The 22,185-nt window shown below is 47.1% G+C and overlaps 1 protein-coding gene across 9 annotated transcripts in view; it reads right to left on the bottom strand.

Moving 5' to 3' along the window:
• The window catches only part of NIN (ninein), a 93,679-nt gene extending 75,205 nt beyond the window's left edge, over positions 1 to 18,474 (bottom strand). For 8 of the 9 annotated variants that reach the window (XM_045798696.2, XM_045798687.2, XM_087859000.1 and 5 more), the window contains exons 1-3: positions 18,338 to 18,474; positions 17,808 to 17,861; positions 9,624 to 9,827 (exon numbers count right to left, since the gene is read on the bottom strand). In XM_045798696.2, coding sequence (XP_045654652.2) covers positions 9,624 to 9,806 — 183 coding nt within the window. In that variant the 5' untranslated portion in view covers positions 9,807 to 9,827; positions 17,808 to 17,861; positions 18,338 to 18,474. The remainder of the gene's footprint in view (positions 1 to 9,623; positions 9,828 to 17,807; positions 17,862 to 18,337) is intronic. The other variant, XM_087858998.1, reaches the window with a different exon arrangement.
• Positions 18,475 to 22,185: the final 3,711 nt, after the last annotated feature.

Raw genomic sequence — 22,185 nt, forward strand, 5'->3', positions numbered from 1 at the left:
CGACCCTGCCTCAGCCGCTTCTTCCTGCGGTAGCTAGATTACTAACCCTCTCTGAGCTTTAGTTTGCTCATGTGTAAAATGGGGACCTCGAACAATTTTTATGATCGTTCAACAAATATTTATCGGGCAGCTGCTATGGGCCAGGCACTACCCTAGGCCCTGATAGAGCCGTGAACGAGAGTGACAGAGATCCTGCCCACGAGTGATGTTCCAGAAACGGCACGGGGAGCACAGGCGCCTGCTGTGTGAGGTGCACTGCACGTACTTCATGTTATTTAAAATAACACCTCCCTCACAGCGGCAGTAGGAAATTAAAATGAGAGTTACGTAAGAGGTCTAGAACTTCCAGGGACTTATCAGGTACTCAGCAAGTGGTAGTTAATACCACTTGGTGCAGTTAATTACCAATAGGTGTATGGCATGACTGCTTCCTCTGCTTTTACAGAGAAATGGCCACATTTTCAAGCAAAGCACCTGGACCTGAGAGTGACCAAGACAGCCAGGGGGAGGAGATGACAGCCGGGATCTTGCCTCCCCACCAGGATCTGGACAGTTGCCCAACATCAGAGAAACGGATCCAGTGTGCTGTGTTTAGGGACCTCAGCTCGGGGTTCTCCTCCCGTAGGGTACTGATGGGAGTGACCTGAACGAAACCTTAGCTTCTCCTCGCCAGTTGTGAGCTGAACAGAAAGAGGCTTTTATGTCAAAAGGGAGGTACTCTCCTTGAGAACTCCAAGTCTTTTACACTTGGCTCGTGGGTCTCTGCTGGGTCTTCTAAAGGTCGAAGCTCTGACCGAGGGGATCAGAAAGAGCCCTTCTCCATCTAGTCCTGGCACAGTCCAATTCAGTGAGTATCAGCCATGGAGGTCGCCCAGGAGTCCATGTACCTCAATCTTACCCTGAAAAATGACCAAGGTACCTGTACTCTGGTCAATTCCATCCAACTCCCAAGACTCCGTTATACCACATCCCAGGGACATTTAGGCCTCCTACAAACACGCCGCCCTCTGAGACCGTAAACCTCATTTATACGGAGACTGCGTGTCAGACAACGCGAGAGCAGACAACTGGAAAACAACAAGCAGTGTCCAAGGCTGAGGAAGGCGTGAAAAAGCGCCCACACTCTTTCCACAGAAAATGCCACACAAGCAGCTCGGGAGGAATTTATTTTCACTCTACCTGATTTATTATAAGCTCTGATGTCCTGCTTCCGAACCCACTACAGATTAGAAGCAGCAAATAAGAGACGGGAGCACTTGGCGGTAAGCACTCCAAGAAGTAACGACTGACATCTTGGGATTGAGTAAAGACATGAACTATCTCCCCTCAAGCAAAAATAAAGTATAATTCGTATACTTAAAAAACCTGGTTTTAAAAAACTACACCAACCACTTAAAAAGACATGACCTCGGGGTGCCTGGGTGGTTCAGTGGGTTAAGTGTCTGCCTTCAGCTCAGGTCATGATCCCAGCGTCCTGGGATCGAGCCCCGCATCAGGCTCCCTGCTCAGCGGGGAGCCTGCTTCTCCCTCTGCCTGCCCCCCCCCGTTTGTGCTCTTTCTCTATCAAATGAATAAATAAAGTCCTCAAAAAAAAAAAAAAGACATGGTCTCAAAAAACTAATAGGCTCCGTTGTTTAGTGTTGAGGCAAGGACCTCTGTGCCACTAAATAAATCGTGAGAATATTGCTCTTATAATATAGATAGACCAAGGAGATTTTAAATGATCAAGAACGACCTTATGATGTTTAATATCCTCTTTGGTAGGGTAAAACTTGAATAAAATGTTTGTAATCCCTAATGGTAACTCTTTTTTTAAGACTGTCACTAAATGGGGTATGAGATCCAGTTATTAGAAAACTGGATGAACGTGGGTCCTGGATAACACTAGATGAACCGGGTGTATTATCGCGGGTTCATTCTTTCCCGGGCATTTGGTCATTTGGATCTCGTAATCATGGGAGTCGGTCACAGCAGGCATCTCCCCATAGGACTGAGGAGACAGAGCACGAAGAAGGCGTGTACCTTGCTGGGGGCCTCACATCTTGACATCTCGGGGTTACCTGCAGAACCCAGGACTTCTGACTGGACTCCTCAAAGCCGGGCAGCCCAGCCTGCCCCAGACATGCTTCACTGCTGGTCTGACCTCTCAGGGAAATCCCTGTGCTGCTCCGTGTCAAATCCTCACCGTGACACAAAGCCCACGTAAAGCAATACCTGGGACTCCAGGGGGTAAAAGATCCGGGAGAGAATCTTGATTGTGGGAGGGCAGAAGGGGGGAGAAGAAAGGAAAGCTGGTTAGCACCTACAAGGTTGAATCTGGTCAGTGCTTCGAGAGACACAAAAACAAGCAGGTGGGACGGTCTGGGGACATTCAGCGTCCCTAAGATAATCACGGGCAGAGCTGCACAGTTTCCAAAACGGACCTATTACATCAGCCACATTTTTGATTAATTCAGAGGTTCTTCATAATCCCACAGTGTCTATCTGATGGACCTCTTACACACACACACACACACACACACACACACACACACACACACATCTAAAAATCCAAACATGAAAACATGGCAAGCCGATCAAAACAACTGGAACCGTCTTAAGTCTTAAACTGATCTTTATTTCCCTCCTGCAAGGGCACAGAGACCCTGGACCCTCCACTTTAAATAACAGTAAATTCCACATCTTCAAGAAGATCGTTCTCTAATAGAGGCAGGTGACTGCTATTTTCTGACAATGCTCATGAATACTGATGTGGTGGAAAAGCCCCTCAGGGCACATCCCAGAACCAAACCGTTAATCAATGCCCTCTATTGTGAAGAAATGTGCATCGGTGGGCTCACTAAGTTCGGTAACTGGGATTTGTAAGTACCATTTTTCTCCTCCAAGGGAGCTTTACTATTGCATTATGTTAAAATTTAGAAATCTTCACAAATATACAACGCAATTAAATCTCACACGGTAACAAGCCTCCAAGCTGTGCTTCCCCCGGTTGGTACCCCCTCATTTGAATAATAATTGCTGCCATTCATTTTACAAGCATTCCTATATCTTGTATGCCTCAAAGGGCAGTTTGCAGCAATGGGAAAATTACCTGATGGACTAAAAACACACATGACATTTAAACTAAATTAACAGGAGGACCAGTCAAGTCTGATTTTTTTGTCATGTGTCACCCCTGCCTAATAGAAATTTACCTCATCATTTTTCCTCTGCAAATTTCATTCGAATGCTTTTTTAGAAGCACAATTTGCCTTTCTGGAAAAAAGAATGTAAGCACTGCATAAGAAGCAAACGTTACTTCAAACCACACACACACACACACACACACACACACACACACACACAGAAAAAAAAAAAAAAAACCCTGTAACAGGAAGTAGAATAAGGAACTTAACGTTGCATAAAGTCGTCTCGTGCAATCATGGAGATCAAAGACGTGCAGCTCCCACATGGGCACAGGCAGCACTTCGAACAGCCCCAGGATGACAGGCTCAAGCCAAGTGTTCAACCAAGTGATCTTATTAAACGAGACAAAGGCCCGTGGAGCTAACATCACACCGAGGAGGTTTGCATCTCCTAATACAAAGGGAAATCGAAAGAACACTCCGAACACGAAGTGCTAGCTGCCATGGGGAGAGAAACTCGGGACTTCAGAAGGTCACCGCGCAGGAAAACGATGTGTACAGCATTATGCAAAAGAGAAAGGATACAGAGACATAGTTTCATAATGAAAGACACTGTTGTGAAATGTCTTTTCCTAAATAACGCACTCGGTTATTGTAGTCATTTACGGCAGGCGATGTGAAGAGAGGCAAAGCTCGTCTGAAAAGGCGAGTCCAAACCTACAACAAATGTCTGAAGTCGCAGTCCAAGAGTGATCCAAGGGGCCCTGCCTACAGATGGGAACAGATGCAAACCGCGGCCACACAAGAGAATTTCGAGCAAATCCATTCTCCGCGCCTCGCAGCTTTCTCAGGAAATCATTACTGGGAAGCCACTATTTATCAAAGACCTGCTCTGCGTATGCAAGGGAGGCAGGGAAGAGAGAAGCATACAGGCAGACCTCGAACATGGAAGTTAACTATGTGTCCCACAATCTTATTCAACTCTCATCACAATCTTGTAAGGAGGGTATTGTTTCCCATTATACAGATGAGGAAATTGAGGCTCAGACTATTATAAGGTAATAGGGCTAACCCCCATAGGGCTAAAATTGGCAAGAATCAGTACTTGAATCCGGGCTGACTTCAAAGACTGCTCAGACACTACACTATCTTGATGTGCTGGTAGTGCTGATGGGGCTGGGGGTGGGGGGTGGAGAATGAGATTCTTTCTTGCTATATCTGGAGTCTGAGGAGGCTGTGAAGACATGATTCAAATTCAGGGATGAAGAAATCTGCGTCCCTATTCTGCTGCTGCTTGAAATGAGCTGCCTGACCTTGGACAGGCCAATGCACTTTTCCAAATTCTGGGTTCCAGGGTTTCTATCATACAGATGAACACTAAAGTCTAAAATCTGGGATGGACACTAAAGAACTTTCAGTCCCCTCCGTCCAAACAAGAAGCTACAAGAGCATCCGTGGAGTACTGCAGAAATCAAGTCAGCATCCTAGAGCACACTTTCTCCAGAGAAAGAGGCAGTCATTACTGAAATAAAGCAGGAAGGAGAGAACAGCCTTTCCACACTCGTCGCCGCCTCTCACTGAGAGCTGCTGGTTTTCCCAACAGCCCTCCCCTCACCCCGGCTTCCCATCAGACTCAGTAGCTCTGAGAGGCTCGAGGTGCACAGCATGCAAAACCGAAGTTAATTTTGCAATGAGTTTGACAACAAAGCATTAATACAGAGTAGAAGCAAGTCCTGCAGCCTCTTAATCAGAATGTCTTCTTGTCTATAATTGGGAACCACAGACCTTAGGAGTTCAAGTCAACCCCAGTGGAGACCATTGTAAAGGAAGGGAGTGGTGGTTTACAGAGACCAAATGGGAATCCGACAATACCCTCACCATTTCAGGTTAAAGTAAGGTGGTTAAATAGTAAGATAAAGCAACTTCCAGACATTTAATAAGAGATGCAATGAGAAATGTCGTCACATTTCCTCCAGTGCATTTAAAAAGCCTCAGACCAATAATACGAAGCAGGAGCACGAACCCAGGGTCATTACAAATAGACACTATTTGATGATCAAGCATAATTCTGCACACGGAAAACAAGTCCAGGTAATCACGACCAGAAGGTACTTCTGTATTTCTCATTTACTTTTCAAATGGTTAAAATATGTATAAGAGAAAGAAATCTTAAAAAGCTTTTAATGAACTAGAAACAAATAAGCAAATCACCGTATGAAATTAGTCATGATATTTATAAAAGAACCCCAAGCACTTTAAAATGAAAGGTGGGAAAAGTGACCTAAATTATATATTTGTAAAGCTATCAGATTTTAACACTAAAAATGTCAAAGTGCCTTTGATGACCAAAGTCCACACACCTGTGGGACTCTTTGGAGGCCAACTGGGGGTTCTGCTACCAGGTGGCTTGTTCCGATTCTAAAGAGTGCCAAGGACATGGAGCACGTCAGCACCCAGATTCCTACCACAGAGAGCACAGCAAGGAAACTCCTTAGATTCTCAGGGGGCTGTTACATCTCAAAGGTGTTAAATTCCTTAAGTACAGGAAAATGCATTTTTAAAACTGATATTACAGCTTCAATAAAACCACGGTAGACTATCATATTTATGTCCTGATTTCCAGTAAAAGAGAGAAGCATATGACAACATGTAATTTAAAAGACACATTAAGAAACAAAGCAGATGAACATAGGGGAAGGGAAGGAAAAATAAGATAAAAACAGAGAGAGAGGCAAACCATAAGAGACTCTTAACTATAGGGAACAAACTGAGGGCTGCAGGAGGGGAAGTGGGTGGGGGATGGGGTAACTGGGTGCCGAACATTAAGGAGGGCACTTGATGTAATGAGCACTGGGTGTTATATGCAACTGATGAATCCCAAACTCCACCCTGAAGCTAATAATACGTTATATAGTAACTAACTTGAATTTTAAAAAAATAATAAAAATGAAAAATAAAAGACAAAAAAACCAGGAAGCACCTATGACCAATATCAATTGTTTGGATGAAAACTTGGTTCAATAAAAGAGCTAATGCTGAAAGGGATAAAGAAGGGGGGGTAAACAGAAGGGGGAATGAAACATGAGAGACTATGAACGATGAGAAACAAACTGAGGGCTTCAGAGGGGAGGTGGGTGGGAGAATGGGATAGGCTGGTGATGGGTAGTAAGGAGGGCACGTATTGCATGGTGCACTGGGTGTTATACGCAAGTAATGAATCATCGAACTCTACATCAGAAACCGGGGATGGACCGTATGGTGACTAACATAATATAATAAAAAATCATTAAAAAAAAAAAAGAGCTAATGCTGTTCTGGTTTCTTGTATGTTTGTAGTATTTGCTCTCAGGACTGTTCAGCTGGGGGCGCCTGGGTGGCTCAGTCGGTTGGGCAGGTGCCTTCAGCCAGGGTTGTGATCTCAGGGGTCCTGGGACTGAGCCCCGTGTCAGGCTCCCTGCTCAGCAGGGAATCTGCTTCTCCCTCTCCCTCTGCTCTTCCCCTCCCTGGCTTGTGCTCTCCCGCTTGTGCTCTCTCTCTCAAATAAATAAATAAAATCTTAAAAAAAAAAAAAAAAAAAAAAAAAGGACTGTTCAGCTGCCAGGCACATTACCCCACCAGACTAGAAGTTCTTCAGTGTCTCCCAGATTTCCTGGCCTTGGGCTTCAGCTCCCACCCACCTGACAGGTGCTTAACTGATAACAAAAATATGGATAGAGCTCTTTTGATAATGTAGCAGGAAACACCCAACAGCGATGGCCTGCTTCCTTCAAATCAGTGATCCACAATCCTCAGGCATTTCAAATACTTAAACAGTGAACACCACACACAGGGGATACAACATCAAGTTATAATGCAAGACCAGATAGACGAACTGAAATATAATTTGGGGGTAAACGGCCTAGGAGTAAAATGCATGAAAATGGCAAGTCAATTTCAGTTACTTTGCTTAACTACTGTCAAAAGAAATAGTAGGCTTAAAAAAAAAACAGGAAGTTATTACGGATGGATTTTGAAATAAACAAAATATTCATATTCTTATTGAGGAGGGCAATACTTTTTATCTTATTTCTTTTTCAAGGAAAAATGATTAATTCAGCCCAATTCCAATAAAGGTAAACTTGGGAGTTTTATTTAGAAATTATTAAAATTTAAAGATAAATTTAAGCCCTAGGCACCCAGGAAGCTGTTAGATACTACTGTACCCAGAAGCCAATTTAGCGGAAAACCTTAGTCTATGATAAACATGAATAAGTTGCCCCCATACCACAGACTAGCAGAAACCCTGACACGCAGGACCCCCTACAACACGTATTTGTTGAATTACCGAGTAGTTGCATATATTGGGATTTGTCATGCTACTATTTCTTTCTCCTTGTTTATGAAACCAAACTGCAAAGCCTTACAAGTTTTCCTATAAATACCATCTAAAGAGAAGAAAAGATGACTGGCATTGAAAACAACGTATAATTTTACAACTTACAATCCATACTCAATATATCAAGAAGGTGTTAGCAGCGCTTAGAATTCTTCCATGATTTCTAAGGCATTTTTTCCTTATAATTTAAAATTAGAGACCATATAGAGTATCTTAACAACATATGGCCAAGTTTATGTGATCATCTGAGGAGAATAATTCAGTTTCATAAAAAATGCAAATCGAACAGTAGTGCATTAATTCATGCCAACCCTGCTCTCAAGACAGTCACCAGGGACCTCCCACATGAAATCAATATGCATACATCTATTTAACTTTTATCACTGGCTCACTAAGTAAATATCAGGCTATAGACCACTTAGGTATTCATTATTCACAGGCAAATAGCAAACGTACAAAGCAGGCTGATAGTGTCAAGTCGTTAACAAATCAATCGATAACTGTTCCCCCATTTTAGTTTGCCGCACGAGGGCAAAGATGGGCAACATCTGGAGAGCGAACCGTTAATGGGCTGCCGAGGCGCGATGCGTTAACAGCCGAGGGTTGTGTGTTTACGCCGACTCGGAGACAACCTCTCGAGGAAGCCTTAGGTTGTGTGGTCTTCTCAGGCTTTCATCAGCGCTGAAACGGACCCAGTCTTGGTACTACGCCTTATATATCAAAAGGCTGAGATTCCCCCAGGACCACAGAGGGAAACTCGACTCCTTGGGCTCCCCAAGGTGTTCGAGATTGAGAGAGAATGAAAACACACCTGAGCGCCTGACACGATGAGGACCAAATGACGTCATCCTCAAATCTCCCATTTCTGTGGCTTCTGAAGCAAGATTTTCGGCACTTTTTAGAGACCACATGTATTCACAGGCAGCTAATCCCCCCTCCCAGAGTGACCAGGAATGGTCCCAGTTTTGTAAAACATCTCACATTTGTTTTTCTGTGTGAGCCCTGTTAGACATGACATTCATAGTGCCAAGCCCCTGAGAACAGCATCCTTTGTACATTAATTTCAGGATGACTGCTACTCCCGTCTGTCTCGTGTCACAGACAGCCAGTACACAGGACTGTCTCTGAGGTCACTTACCCCAACTTGCAACTAAGAGACAGTGAAAATGAAACGAAGAAAAGAAAGTCACTGGAATAAAGCTGAATTTCACAACTCCTTCCTCAATTGGCACATGATAAAAACCATTGTCTACAAAGTGTCATCAGTGACAATAACAGAGTTCAAACAGCATTGCCCATTTTCCTCTCATCCACTCTAACAATCAACAGCAAGACTCAACTCAAAGCCGTACAAATGATGCTGTTAATTAGAATTATGAGAACTGAAGGCCATAGGAGGTTGAGATACATCGAACAGCCTTCCCACTCACAGCAGGAGTTAAAAAGGCCCCTTCTCACCCTACACTCATTCCGTGACTTGATCTGTGGGGACAATATGACTATTTGTTGTCAAATGCAGAAGTCACCACCAGCAGACACGCATATCCCTGCTGGAAGCAAGTCGTGCGGGGTTTTAAATGAGTCTGCACTGTAGTTACTTACCCTCCTGTCTTATTTCCTAGGTGAAAGGCTTAATTAATACTTCACCCCAGAAGCAATCTGCAGAAGAAATAGCTTTATTGGGAGTAAAAGTCGTAACAGCAATCTGTTCGTCCTGTGAGTGGCAATTTTCTTACTGCGTTTTCCTTCTCTTCAAGGGAAATTTCAGCCCCCTCCCTCTGCCCCAATGATGAATGCAGAGTCCATAAAATGATCCACAATGAAGAAGAGTTGGAAAACATGCTCTCATTGCCTCTTCTTCTCTCTTAGTCTAAGAGGCTCCGGGCCCACCTCTATTCCAGAGCACAAATTCAAGCAGGCCCTCCATGACCCGAGCAAGCCACACTGTTGGGTCCCGCCCATCACATTTTCTCTTTCTGTTTATCAGGTTAACGGCTAGGAGCACACACAGCCAGGATGTGAGAAGCAAGTCGCAACACGCGTGCTCTGCCCCCACCCCGCCCCCAGCCCCCGACAGAAGCCGCACCCACTTCCCGCGGCCCGCCTTCCTCCCCAGACCTTACCCTGCCCAAGAGGTTGTCCTGAAGAAGCGTCTCCTGGAGCACCGGGGCCACCTCCTCCAAGCTCAACATGTGGCAAAGGTCGGTGAGCTCCTCCTGTCCCAGGGACCCGGTGCCCGTGGTGTCGAAACTGTCAAACAGCTCCTTGAGTCGGGCCTCATGCTGGTCCTGCCCCGCCTCATCCATCCCATCGCCCACGGCGCTCACCTGTGTGGGACAGAGACAAGGGGGGTTGCGGCAGCCCCTGGTGCAGGCCGCCCAGGACCTCGGTGGAGGTTGGCAGGAGACAAGACTGTGGGGCTCTCCAGGAGGCAGCCAGCTCCCATGGGCACTCCCGTCAGGGCCACAAGCCACAGGTCGGGTCGTGCGGGGTATCGTTACCAGAATGAGGGAGTCTCCTCTCCTGCCTCGTCCTGGGGCGTGTGGCCAGTCTCAAACTCAAGACTGAAAGCGGTTCTCCATCAGCTCACCTGGCCCTGGACTTACAGAAGGTGAAAGGACACTTCCGACACTCGGTCCTTTCAAACTCACTGGTAGCACCCACAGGCCGTGTGGCCTGAGCTTCCGCACAAGTCGGCGGGCCCCAGAGCACCTGCCCAGATGTCGCACCCCGCCCCTGTGGCCCGGCTACTCGGTTCCCCTTCGCTCAGCCTAGACGCCCCCCATCACATCAGCCCGGAGGCTTGCAGCGAGAGGCGCTGGACGGATAAGGGTCTGACACCAAACCACCCCCTGTTTACAGGAGACACAATGCCTTTTACCCGAGTACCACACAAAGCAGCACAATTAACGTGGCTGGTGCAATTACAGGAGGTGTGCCGGGAAGACTGTGTCCCGAAGCTCGCTTTAGTCCCGGGAGTTCTAGCTCACGCCTAGTTGCCTAGAGAAAGGGGAAAACACTCCGGGCTTTCAGACTGTGAGGCTGAGAGGAGCCACAGACCATATGACTCACACAGAGTCTCAGGGAGCCTCCCTGATCCAGACCACCTGCTTCATCCATCTTCCAGCCTCCCGACCCCAGGCCTTGTTTCTCCACCTTCCATGGCATCCCTAGAACGTGGGCTCAGAATCACTTCTGCTAAAAATATACATCATGAAATTCTCGGTACCTCATATATTAAGAGTGAAATCTGGGGTGGGAGGGTTGCTTGCCCAATAATTCATCTTTAATGTGGTGGGGCTTCTGATGAAAGCCTGAAATGTGGGGCACCTGGGTGGCTCAGTCGTTAAGCGTCTGCCTTCAGCTCAGAGCGTGATCCCAGGGTCCTGGGATCGAGCCCCACATCAGGCTCATACGCTGGAAGCCTGCTTCTTCCTCTCCCACTCCCTCTCTCGCTGGCTGTCTCTCTCTGTCAAATAAATAAATAAAATCTTTAAAAAAAAAAAAAAAAGAAAGAAAGAAACCCTGAAACGTGCCCGGCTGAAGCTCCCTTCACCATGATGCAATGGACGCCCAACACCACACACACCCTGGAGACGGTGACCTCAGCCACTGAAACAAGGCTCTCAGAACCAGCCCCTTAACCAATAAAAAGCTGTTTTCAAAAACACATTTATCTTGCCAATACGTTTTTTACTAAGATAAAAAAGACATAACATGAAATCTATTCCAGCAAAAATTTGCTAACACAATTTTAAGTGTGCAGGACAGTCTTCACTGTGCACTGTACAGCACATCTCCAGAAGTTTTTCATCCTGAGTGACTGAAACTATACCCACTACACAGCCACTTCCCACTGCCCCCTCCCCCAGCCTCCGGCAGTCATCGTTCTCGTTTTAAAAGCGACGCCTTTAACTAACCAGAGCCCTGAGTAAGAGATCTAATTTAGCGGTGATGATCGTAGAGCAGATGGGACACACGGGCAACACACAGTGCAGGTGTTGAATGTGACCAGAACTGAAAACGAGAGGCTCCCGTGACCCATCAGCGCTGCCCTAGGCGGTGCCGCTTTCTCCCCACAGACAAGTGTCCAAACACCACAGTTCACACAGAGCCAGGAGCACCCCAAGAGTTTCAGCAGAACGAGGTGGACTCAAGGTGGGTTCAAACAGCTCGGCCACTCCTGAGTTTTTACTGGGGTCACTCATTAAAGCAAAGTAGCACCATTTAGGTCCAGGCTCCTGGGCTGGGGGGGGGGGGGAGGGGGAGCGGTGGGTGGGTCTTCTCCTAATTATCAGCTTTTCTATTATTAAGGTGCTGCCGGCTCTGGCTGCCTTCCCAGGGTTGGTCTGTTGGGTTCACTAATCACCATGCAAATGTTTTCAAACTAAGCTGAGAGTGCTACATAAACATCGTAGCATCAGAAAAGAAACACCAAGGTGTTCAGCAAAGCCACAGGAGTTAGGGATTCAGACAAGTCCAACGCTGGCTCGGCTCAGGAGACTCACTGAGAGTCGGCCAGTTTGCTGTCCGCGAAGAGCTGAGAAAGCCCAGGCACTCTGGGACTTCCAGGGCTGCCACAGCTCTGCAGTCCCCCGGGCTATAATCCGACCAACTTCATAAAGGGCAAGCTATTCTGCTTTCACTTGACTTTGCATATTAAAAAAAAAAAACTCAAAAGTGAAAGAATTCTAACATTTCCTCTTTTTTAAACTATTTTTAAGGCGTGGGGATTGGTTCATTTAGACCAATGAAAGACGGGCATATACGAACGTACTGTGAAGGCCTGATCTTACCCACGGCTGTGAATTTGATAAGCTATCAGGCCCTGCTCTTTGGGAGGTCACTGGATTTTTGCTAAATCCAATCTCCTTCATTTCACAGCAGCTTTCCTTTTTTATCTCTTTATTTCATCTCCCTCCTTCCCAAGACGCTGTGCTTCGGAAAACATTCCTTTGACTGAACGGGGAAAACAGCCCCAACTCTGAGGAACAAATGAGCATACGGAAACATCCAAATTATGTTGCATATGGTGACAAGTTGTCAGTCCTTCTTTGGCACAGAATGCATCTTTACTAGTTGATATTATCCCCCAAATGTTCATGAGCAATTTCATGTGCAAGAATTTTTTTCTCCCCGCTTGTCAGAAACTTCCTTAAGGATAAGGTCCACAACTCATTTCTTATGTATCCTCCCCCAAATGCATAGTACAGTCTGCTCCTCACACCAGAGACTCAGGAAACACCATGGACTGACTTAGTGTAGGGAGATCCCTTGAGCGGAAACCCCCTGAATGACAGTGATTTAAGGAGCACATGCAGACTCTGAAATGCCTGTTTCTTGCACAAGCACACCTCTCCTTCCCCCATCCAACCCTTTTTTCAAAGGCATTTTCAGTCTTAGATGTAACTAAGCAGAAGAAGCCAGAACCCACTCCCAAACTGCAGCATCCAGAACTGTCTGGAGTTTGACTAAGGAGTTAGTCATTAAGCCAATGAATCCATAAACTTCAGCTGCATTTGGTTTTTTTTGGGGGGGGGGGTGCGGCGCTGTTACAGGATGTGACTTTGGAGGAGAATCTGTACAAGAACACTTTCCCAGGTCCCCTTGTTGAGCAAATGGGAGTAACAATACCCATCTGGAAGGGCCGTCCTGGGGGTTAAAGATGGCAAACAAGTGACAGGATAATCCCAGAGAAAGCTGATACAAGAGGGGAATCGAGAAAACCACCAGTCAGGAGCGACTGACCAAGGAAGGGTAAACTGAGGAAAGGTGACTTATAAGTCAACCAGACAGAGATCTGCCTTCGAAGAAGCAGAACAGGTGCTGTGGGATGCCTCACAGACAGCAAGAATGCACAGGGCGGGTGTTACATATATAAATAGTATTATGTTACTAAATGGTTAATGGCAGCAGGTAAGGCTCGGGGCTATCTCCATGTTTAAAGGCAGATTACTGACAAATTTCACATCAAACAAAAGCAGAAAGGCTGAAATACAGTTGGGAATTAAGAAACATTTTTTTTTTTTAACTTCTGAGTACCAAGTACCAGAAACCACCATGAAAACCTGATGGCCACAAACTCCTCCCAATTGGAGTGGGAGGAAGGGTGGGGTTTCTTCCTCCTACCTCTCTAATCCGTTTATTGAATAATTAGAGCCTATAAGGCACAAGAGATATACAGAATAACTACCCTCTTTTTTCCAAAGCAGCTTTGGGATTTAGGGCAAGGAAGAAATAATTTTTTTTTATATAAAAATAATCGGGAAGAGTCCTGGATCTTCAACAGTGGGCACAGTCCAGAAATTGATTATTGTTAAATTACTCCCTCAAAATACTTAAGTATGTCTAATCTGCGCCATCAACGCTTTCCAGAGTTAAAGCCTAACGGACCCCCACCAGTAACAGAAATCTTACTCGGAGATGAAGAAATTTTGAGTGACAAACCCTCCTTCAAATCACAAAGAACAATTCCAGCTTTATAAAGCCTACCACAGGCGGGGCCTCTCTTCACCATCCACCATCCCAATCACATTGACAGAAGCCTTCATAATTCCTCTGGAATAGAAGGGCCAGCGTGGGCAATATTTTGGAGTTCTAACTGGGGATAGTTGACTAAGAGGCAGATGCACAGAGCCATTTATCAAAACATTTACCACCCAGTAAGCACCCATAATGAGAACTATTTGGAGCATTTTCCTTCCAAATAACTCAAAACAAGACTGCCAAAATGCGTAGACCCCGACGGGGATGTCCATTACAGACCTGGGCTACTGCGCGCCACTCGGCAGCGCCAGCTGATGAAATCAGTGCCAGCCGGGGCCGGAAAGACACAGGTGGAGGTGCAGGCGGAGTAAGAAGTCACCAACATAAGGCCAACATGAAGTGGGTACGTGAACTTCTGAACTTTCCAGCATCCGAGGTACAGAAAGGAGCTTGTAAGAATGGCACCCCAGCCAAAGGGGACGTCTGTTCTGGGCCAGAGGGAGTGAAAAAGGGACAAAGTCTGGCAAGGGAAAACCAAATAATAAATGAGCACAATGCCAGAGCCCCTCGCCCAGGCCTTTTATTTCCCTCCAGATGGTCCAGCAGCTGAACAGCTACGTGGACTGTCTGGATGCCCCTCTTGGCTCAGCCGCTTTCCCTGGGTATCATAATAGATGCTTTTAAGTTTGTGTTCAGACATAGCTGTTGGGGGTCCATAGAGCAGGCAGTGACCACCAAGTGACTATTTAGTTACTTTATAACGAAAGCGGTGAACGTGGACAAACCCCGCTTTGGGAAAGCTTTTCATTCCCGCTTTCAGCTATCACCATTTGGCAAGTCAAAGCCTCTTAATGCCACTGATCAAATTAAAATGTTTCTTTTTTCTTTCTTTCTTTCTTTTTGCAAACACTCTAATTGCAAAGATCTCCAGTCTTAACATTTTGGATTCATTTCAGTATAAAATGAAAGTGACAAGAATAAATTCAAGCTCAGTAAAAGCTTAACAGGAAAAGCGACTGTCTCTGCTTACATATCTGTAAGGGATATTTCTGCCAGAAACTACCGCTGCTCATCAAAACGGCTGCTGTCAGGTAGCCTCATCTCGGTTCAGACAGCACCTCGCCTCTAGCTACATACCACAAGCACCAGGGTATCACCAAGAATAATATCATGCCATTGAGACACAACACAAAAGTTTAAATGCCACTGCACAGAAAAAAAGTCACATTACATAAATTTGAAAGAAAATAACCTTTGTCAACTACACTATTAAACTGAATTTAACTAAGAATATCCTACTAGCATTTACTCTACAACATTGAAAAAAGTTTTAGTATTTCACTACCCTGAATGATGGGTCAAACCCAAGCTTTTGTTAAACCTAACAGTGAGGTGGGTTACCAAGCAAGTAGTTACTCAGGGCAGCTGGAGGAACGAAATCATTAGCCTAGCACATTGTAGATTCAATAACCTGTAATCAGCTACTAAGTAAAATTGTAGAAGCAGAAAACAGCTACATGTTTGTTACTTTCTTAAAAGAGACTGCTTATGACAACTTTCACTTCTTGAGCCATATTTACCGGAATTAATTCAGAATGCCTGCAGCTATGAGCACAGTCCCTAAAGAGCTTCTCTTCTCACATCTATAAACAATATTTTCCCAACTTTGTTTTTTATGTGAACGTTAGGATGTAAATACTTTGTAACTGTTCCATCGAAAAGCTTGAATAAATGATTAGCTGCTGATACAAACTGCAACAAAGAAGTGTCCTAATTTCAAAAAAAGTTGCTCACTTGCATAGTCCCATCTTTTAAAAATTCTATTTCATTTGTAAATAAGATAAAAACATCTTTTTGCAAGCCTCAGTCTCTCCACAAGCTCCTGCCCAACAGATGTAAGTTCAATAGCCAGAATTCAAACCACATAATTTATTGGCTTACAGATGAATTGGCATCTATAAAAATAAACCTCCTGAAAAGGCTTTAGGCTGCTTGAATCCCACTAAAATGCTCTGGCTCAACTTGCCAACCCTTTATCAATGTAAGACTGATAAAATGTATTTTCATTATCAACATAAAATGGAAGCATCAAGATTGGTGAAATGTTAGTTTAGAAAGTCATTTGCAGTGACATTTAAAACAATTTATTTTAACAACATTTGACTTACGATAAGAATATTGCCTATTAAATTAAGGTGGCTGCTCAGAATTCACTGGGGCCCTATTCTCCCCTCTGTGACAGTTAACATCTTTTGATGTTAAGGGTCATCACATATCTAAAATGAAAAAAGACAAGAAAGACACCAGGCCATTCTGAGCAAGTGCCTATTAAAATGGCTGATCCTTGACATTTTAATGCGAAGACTGTGCCTCTGATGGCTTCCTTTCCATTGCTCCTGTAAAGCCTTCCCCTGCCTTGGCAATATCTTTATTGATGCCCAACCCATTTGGAACATCTGTAAGTCCTTCCTTTTATCCCTACTGCAGTTCAGAACGCTTTCCCCTGCGGGAATCACCAGAAAACAGGTGAAAATAAACCTGCAAATGAACTCCCCAGGAGTTCACCTCACCTTCCTAAGAACACTGACAACAGCTGAAGAGACAGCAAACTGGCTTTTCAGCCAGCCTGTGATGTTACTTTTACACACAGTCCAGAAATCTTCACAACGCCCCCCCCCCCAACTCCAGAGCAAGATCTGCCATTATTTCAGGTCATCCACTAATACGCTAGCCACTAGAGAAGATTCAAGATAAAATTAAGCTGACACAGGAAAAATATATTTCCTTGTAAATTGTCAAGCCTCTGCAAACAAGCAGACATAAATTTTTGTCAACAGATTTAAGGGAGCCCAACTGAGAAATCTTCCATGGCCTCAGGAGCTCAGCCCATATGCATGACGGACTGTATCAGGGTTCTAACCCTAAAAAGCTACCATGTCAGTCACAAAAGACTAGGCAATCTGTTTTGATTTCATAAATTCAGGATAGAAGTTGCATGGCAAGTCCATGTCAGGAATTCCTCTGCCCCTGTTAAGTAAAGAAGGCACAGGACCTCATAATAGTGAAGTTGTCCTAGCAAGGTACACGGTAGGGCAATCTTTCCACCCGTTTTAGGTGCACCTCCGACCCCGGTTTGTCAGGGCTGAGGCTAGGAAAACGCCTCTCTCTCCCTCAACTTCACAGAAAGAGCTTTCCGCAGTAAAGTGTTCCATCAGCTTTGTCCTTTTGTCAGGGACCGGCCTGGTAGCCGCAGAAGCCCAGCCCTGGGAACCCTGGGAGCTTCTCCTGCAGCACTCCACTCTTCATTCCGCCGGTCTGGCGATCAAGACTTCCAGGCAAAAACTGCAGGTCATTTTGTCCTTTTCCCCTTAGTTCTCAGTCACTGCACTGGGAAAGTCTTTCTATATGCATTTCTCCCACGCACCTGCTACGATGCCCCCCTTTAAAGGGCCCCGAACAGCTCTCCGCCGCTCAGAGAGCCCCGGCTGAGCGCCTCCGGTTTCCCCACACCGGTTCCTCTTCAGCGGCTCAATCACAAGGCTGCCTGGGCGGCACAAGGCAACAGAACCACCACCCTTCTGCTGCCTCCGGGGCTCAAGCCCGCTCCTGGATCTACGCACAGTAGCGGCTGTCAGCGGGCGGCTGCGGGCCGGGACCGCGGGGCGGCGGAGGAGCCCAGACCCGGCTGCGCCGCCCCGGTCCCCGGCACCCTGTGATGCGGCTGCGTCTCCGACCCGCCTGCCCTTCGCGCCCCCGGAGCCCTCAGACACCCCATTGTCAGCAGGCGGCACGCCGTCCCGGCCCCCGCCGTCCTCGCCTACCTTCCGGCGGCCTCTCCGTTGCGCCCGCACCGCCGGCCGCCGGCCTCCAGGGCTCTGCAAAGCGGAGGAGGACGCTTTGTTAGGGCTCGAGACGCGGGACAATACTTCGCAGCCGGCGCCGTGGTTCCGGCGGGCGTCCTTCAAAAGGACGCGACTGGGGACCCGCGCGAGCGTCATTTCCATATGTAAGGAGCCAGCTCGTACAAAAGCGCGGCTCTCCGGGGCTGCGGCGCGCATCCTCCCCGCCCGCCGCCATCCCCGCCCCCCCGCCCCGGCAGCGCAGCCCACGCCGCCAGGACCGGCCCCTCCTCCCGCCCGCCAAGCCGCCCCCTCCCCGCCTCGTCCCCGGGGAGCGCCCCGCGCGCGGGGACAGCTCCCGCCCCGGCCCCGAAGGGGGAGCCCCAGCCGGTCCCGGTGCGGGGTCCGCCCTGGGCGCGCAGGGCCCTGCCGACCGCGCGGGGGCGGCGCGAGGCCTCCGCGCACCCCCAGGCCGCGGGGCGGGGGTCCCCGGGAGCGGCCTCCTCGCTCACCGCGTTCCGGGGCTCAAGCGCCCGGCGCCGCCGCGGGGACCATGGCCGCGGGCGCACTCAGGGCTCGGAGGCGGCGGCAGCGGGACGGCCGCGCCCAGCGCGCTCGGCTCCCGGCTCGGCCGCGGCCACCCGGAGCTTTGGACGCCGGGGAGGAAGGGCCGGGCCCGCGCGGGGAGGAGGAGCCAGGGCGACGCCGGCCCGGGCGAGGCTCCTCCTCCGCGGCCCGCGGCGCTGGGGGCGCCCGAGGGAGGAGCGCCGCGCGGTGTCCCGGCCCTCGCGGGGTCCGGCCCCCACCTGGAGGCGGACTGCGCCCCGGCTCGCGGGGTCACGGAGGAGCCCGGTGCCGGCTCGCCTGCTGCCAGCGGTCGCTTCGGAGATTTGAACTTGGAAACGCCAGTGTTCGCGGAGTGCAGGTGGAGGAGGTCGGCGCCTCGAGGTCGTCGCCGAGCAGGGGTTAGCGCGTCCACCCCTCGACCCCGCTGCCCTCTAGCCCCTCCTTCCAAACCCGCCGGCTCACGCTCGGCTGCGCCCAGGACACCCAGCCAGCCACGTCTCCGTGTGGAGGAGAGGCCTCCACCTCCAGCCAGCGGGACCTTAAGGTGGGGAGTCAGGTGCCTCTCTTGCCCCCAGGCGGTCCTGGATTTCTTGGCCCTTGAGCGCTCCTTGGCCGTCATTGGAAGAGGGCTCCAGGAGACAGAAGGGCTCTGGGCCTGACTGCACTCTGGAACGAGTGTGATCCTCCCACCAGGTCTAGACTGGCCTCCTCTCCTGCCCACCATGTCCTCAGCGGCTCCCACCCCCTATCTAGCCTCCCGCGGGTACGTCCAACCCTCTGTCACTAGCCACACCAGACGGAATATCCTTGGAACTGGTAGTTCTCCAGCCCAAGATTGTTCAGTATTTACCACCTCCTACCCCCACTCCACAGCTCCCCCAGAGTCTCTCCTTTTTCACTCCCCCAGCCCCACCTCTACAGCTCTGATCTGGATACAGACAGGATCCCAAATCCAGGCCTACAGGCAGCAGCTGTGGGCAGGTGACATCCACTGTACTCTCTTTGAACTGAAGAAGGAGCTGCCTGATTTATTATAACGCACAAGTCTGGTTATTTCAGCAAGAAACTGGAGAACATTACCTTGCTACTGAAAGAACAAGAGACAGGAAGGAAACTAGAATTTATTGACAATCCGGTGTGCTGGAAAGTTAGAAATAATCTTACCTAATCCTCACACCACCTTTAGAGACAGACATTATTATACCCATTTTGCAGATGAGAAAACTGGCCCTCAGAGAAGCTAGGGAGCTTGTTCAGGGTCACACAGCTAATATTTAGCACAGCTGAGATTCAAAAGTAGATTACATATAGGACAAAATTGCACCAAACTAAATACACAAATGAGTACATACAAAACTGGTGACATTTGAGTGAGGCCCTAGGACTGTATTAATGTCAGTTTCCTGGTGGTGATATTGTGCTAGTTATTCCAATATTATCATTGGGTCCGATGTCTATAAGGGATCTCTCTATACGAGTTCTTAAAACTTAATGTGCATCTATAGTTGTCCCCAAATTAAAAGTTTGTTTCTTAAAGCATACCATACTTATTTTAGAACCAAGTTCTCTTCTTTCAACACATGCTCCTTCCCCAGCCTTTTTAATACTCTTGTGCACACACAGTCATGTACTCTATGCACGGTTGTTCCATTTGCAGTAATTATCCAACACACAGACACACTGTTAAGTGAATAGCTAACTTGTGATCAGAATACTTATAAAGGTGTCATCTTATAAATAAGAAAAGAATGTTCACTGGAGAGGAAAACAGCCAACAGTCTTAGAAAGTAAGAATGAAGAGATGTTCCCTTGTTTCACCTAATCTCTGCCATGGGAGCCTCATCCTACTGGTTCTCTCTCCAAGCATCCCTTTTACCTGCAAGAATACTTAAGGTTGGGATTGCTCATTAATTCAAAATGGTGATTCTTGGGAGCCAGGGGATGTTGGAGGTGGCATTCTCTATGGAGAAAGGACAGAATTGGTGGGGGTTGTGTGGTTTGAGAAACACAGGATACTCTTTCTTGAGAGGGGTGTGTGGGGTGGAGTTAATGCTGGGACTAGAAACTTGGAATGACTTCCAACCCCCAGCCCTGCTACAAAGGAGGGGAGAGTGTGGAGCATGGCTACTTTGCGGTGTAGCTTTGCAAGGACAGTCTTACCAAGGCAGATAATTTAATACCACGTACCTGCAATTTAGGTTGCCCGGGGTGAAAGTTTAATCTGTCCATCCTAGAGTCACTGGAAAAAAGCTGGCACTTACCTTAGAACCTACCACTTGAGCTTTTCTCTGTTAAACAAAAACGAAGATAGCAGAAATAGTAGTCAGTAGTCGTCAGGCTCCAATTCTACATTATATGCAATAGAAGGAAAAATGAAAAGAGACATAAACATTTACCCAGCCTTTTCAGACCACATTTCGCTTTTATCTATTGCAGTTTATCTGCCCCTGATATTAACTCGCACTTTACAAAGAGCCTTGTTCAGGGACTCAGGATCCCTAAAGTATTAACGTAGGTGATATTTTTGAGTGGCTTTTCGCAACATTTTTCAATACTGGATTGGCTTTCTCAGGTAGCTAAAAGCTCTAGAAAGTTAACCAAATAATAATCTAGGGAAGAGAAAGGTATTCTTTGTTTCTTCTTGAAGTAACTTTGTAATGATTAAAGTCAGGACAACAAAAGTGAATTTTTTTTTCTTTTAAAAAGCGAGAGAGAGAAAATTCGGGCTTTGTAAATTTCCTGGGATCTACAGAGTTATCTTTCTTTTCTGGGCAAGGAAAGCCTATAGTTCTAACCAAACTCAGTCTACCCTCCCCCCAAGTCACAGTCTGGTATAAGTTATTTCTTAGTCACAGTACAGTTAAAAACAAAGCAAAACAGGTGGCGCTTGGGTTGCTCAGTCGGATAAGTGTCTGCCTTCTGCCTGGGTCCTGGTCCCAGGGTCCTGGGATCGAGCCCCACATCGGGCTCTCTGCTCAGCGGGAAGCCTGCTTCTCCCTCTCTCTCTCTGTTGCTCCCCCTGCTTGTGCTCTGTCAAATATATAAATAAAACCTTAAAAAAAAAACCCACTTCTGTCACTCTATAGTAACTCTCAGCTCCTTCTACACTTCTTCAAAGTTGCCTTTCTAATTTCTCTGACCATGTGAACAGATCAGAACAATCAGGTAAGTTATAGAGCTGCGTCGGGGAGGGCTAAATGGTTAAAGCAGATAATCGTTTCTAGTCCGAGCCGGGGACTGTCTGCGTGGAAAGGTCATCATACTCTCCCCAAGAACCTAAGGAAATGGGTGGTGAGAGGAGGAAGGGGGAAATTGGGGTTCCATCCAGATGCGTAAGTCAAAGTCTCGGAGAAAGTTTCAGTGACAAAATGATGGTGGCAAGAACCCAGGAAGATGCTGGGAAGAAAGGAGATAAACACAAAAAAAAGGACAGGAAATAGAAGGCAAATTGGTTTATACTTTTGCCCCTGAAGAACCCTCATTAGGAATTAGGATTCTCCATTTTCCCTCATAAAATATATGAAAGAAGGGGACACAGGGATTTAGTACAATTTAATTCATTATTATTTTTTTAAAGTAATCATCAAGTATGTACTCTGTGCCTACTACTGTCCTGGAAATAATGAGATATTCAAAAGAAACATCAACCCTGGTTTGCCCTTGACTGTATCATTCTCCCTGGGAGAAGCAAAAAACACGCACAGGAGAGAGTAAGGGAATAACGTGGGGTACCACTGGATTTTTTTTAATTTTATTTATTTGAGAGAGAGAGAAAGAACACAAGCAGGGGGAG

This window comes from Ursus americanus, chromosome 35, assembly GCF_024610735.1.
Source record: "Ursus americanus isolate L20-20 chromosome 35, mUrsAme1.1.p, whole genome shotgun sequence".
NCBI classification, from domain to species: Eukaryota; Metazoa; Chordata; class Mammalia; order Carnivora; family Ursidae; genus Ursus; species Ursus americanus.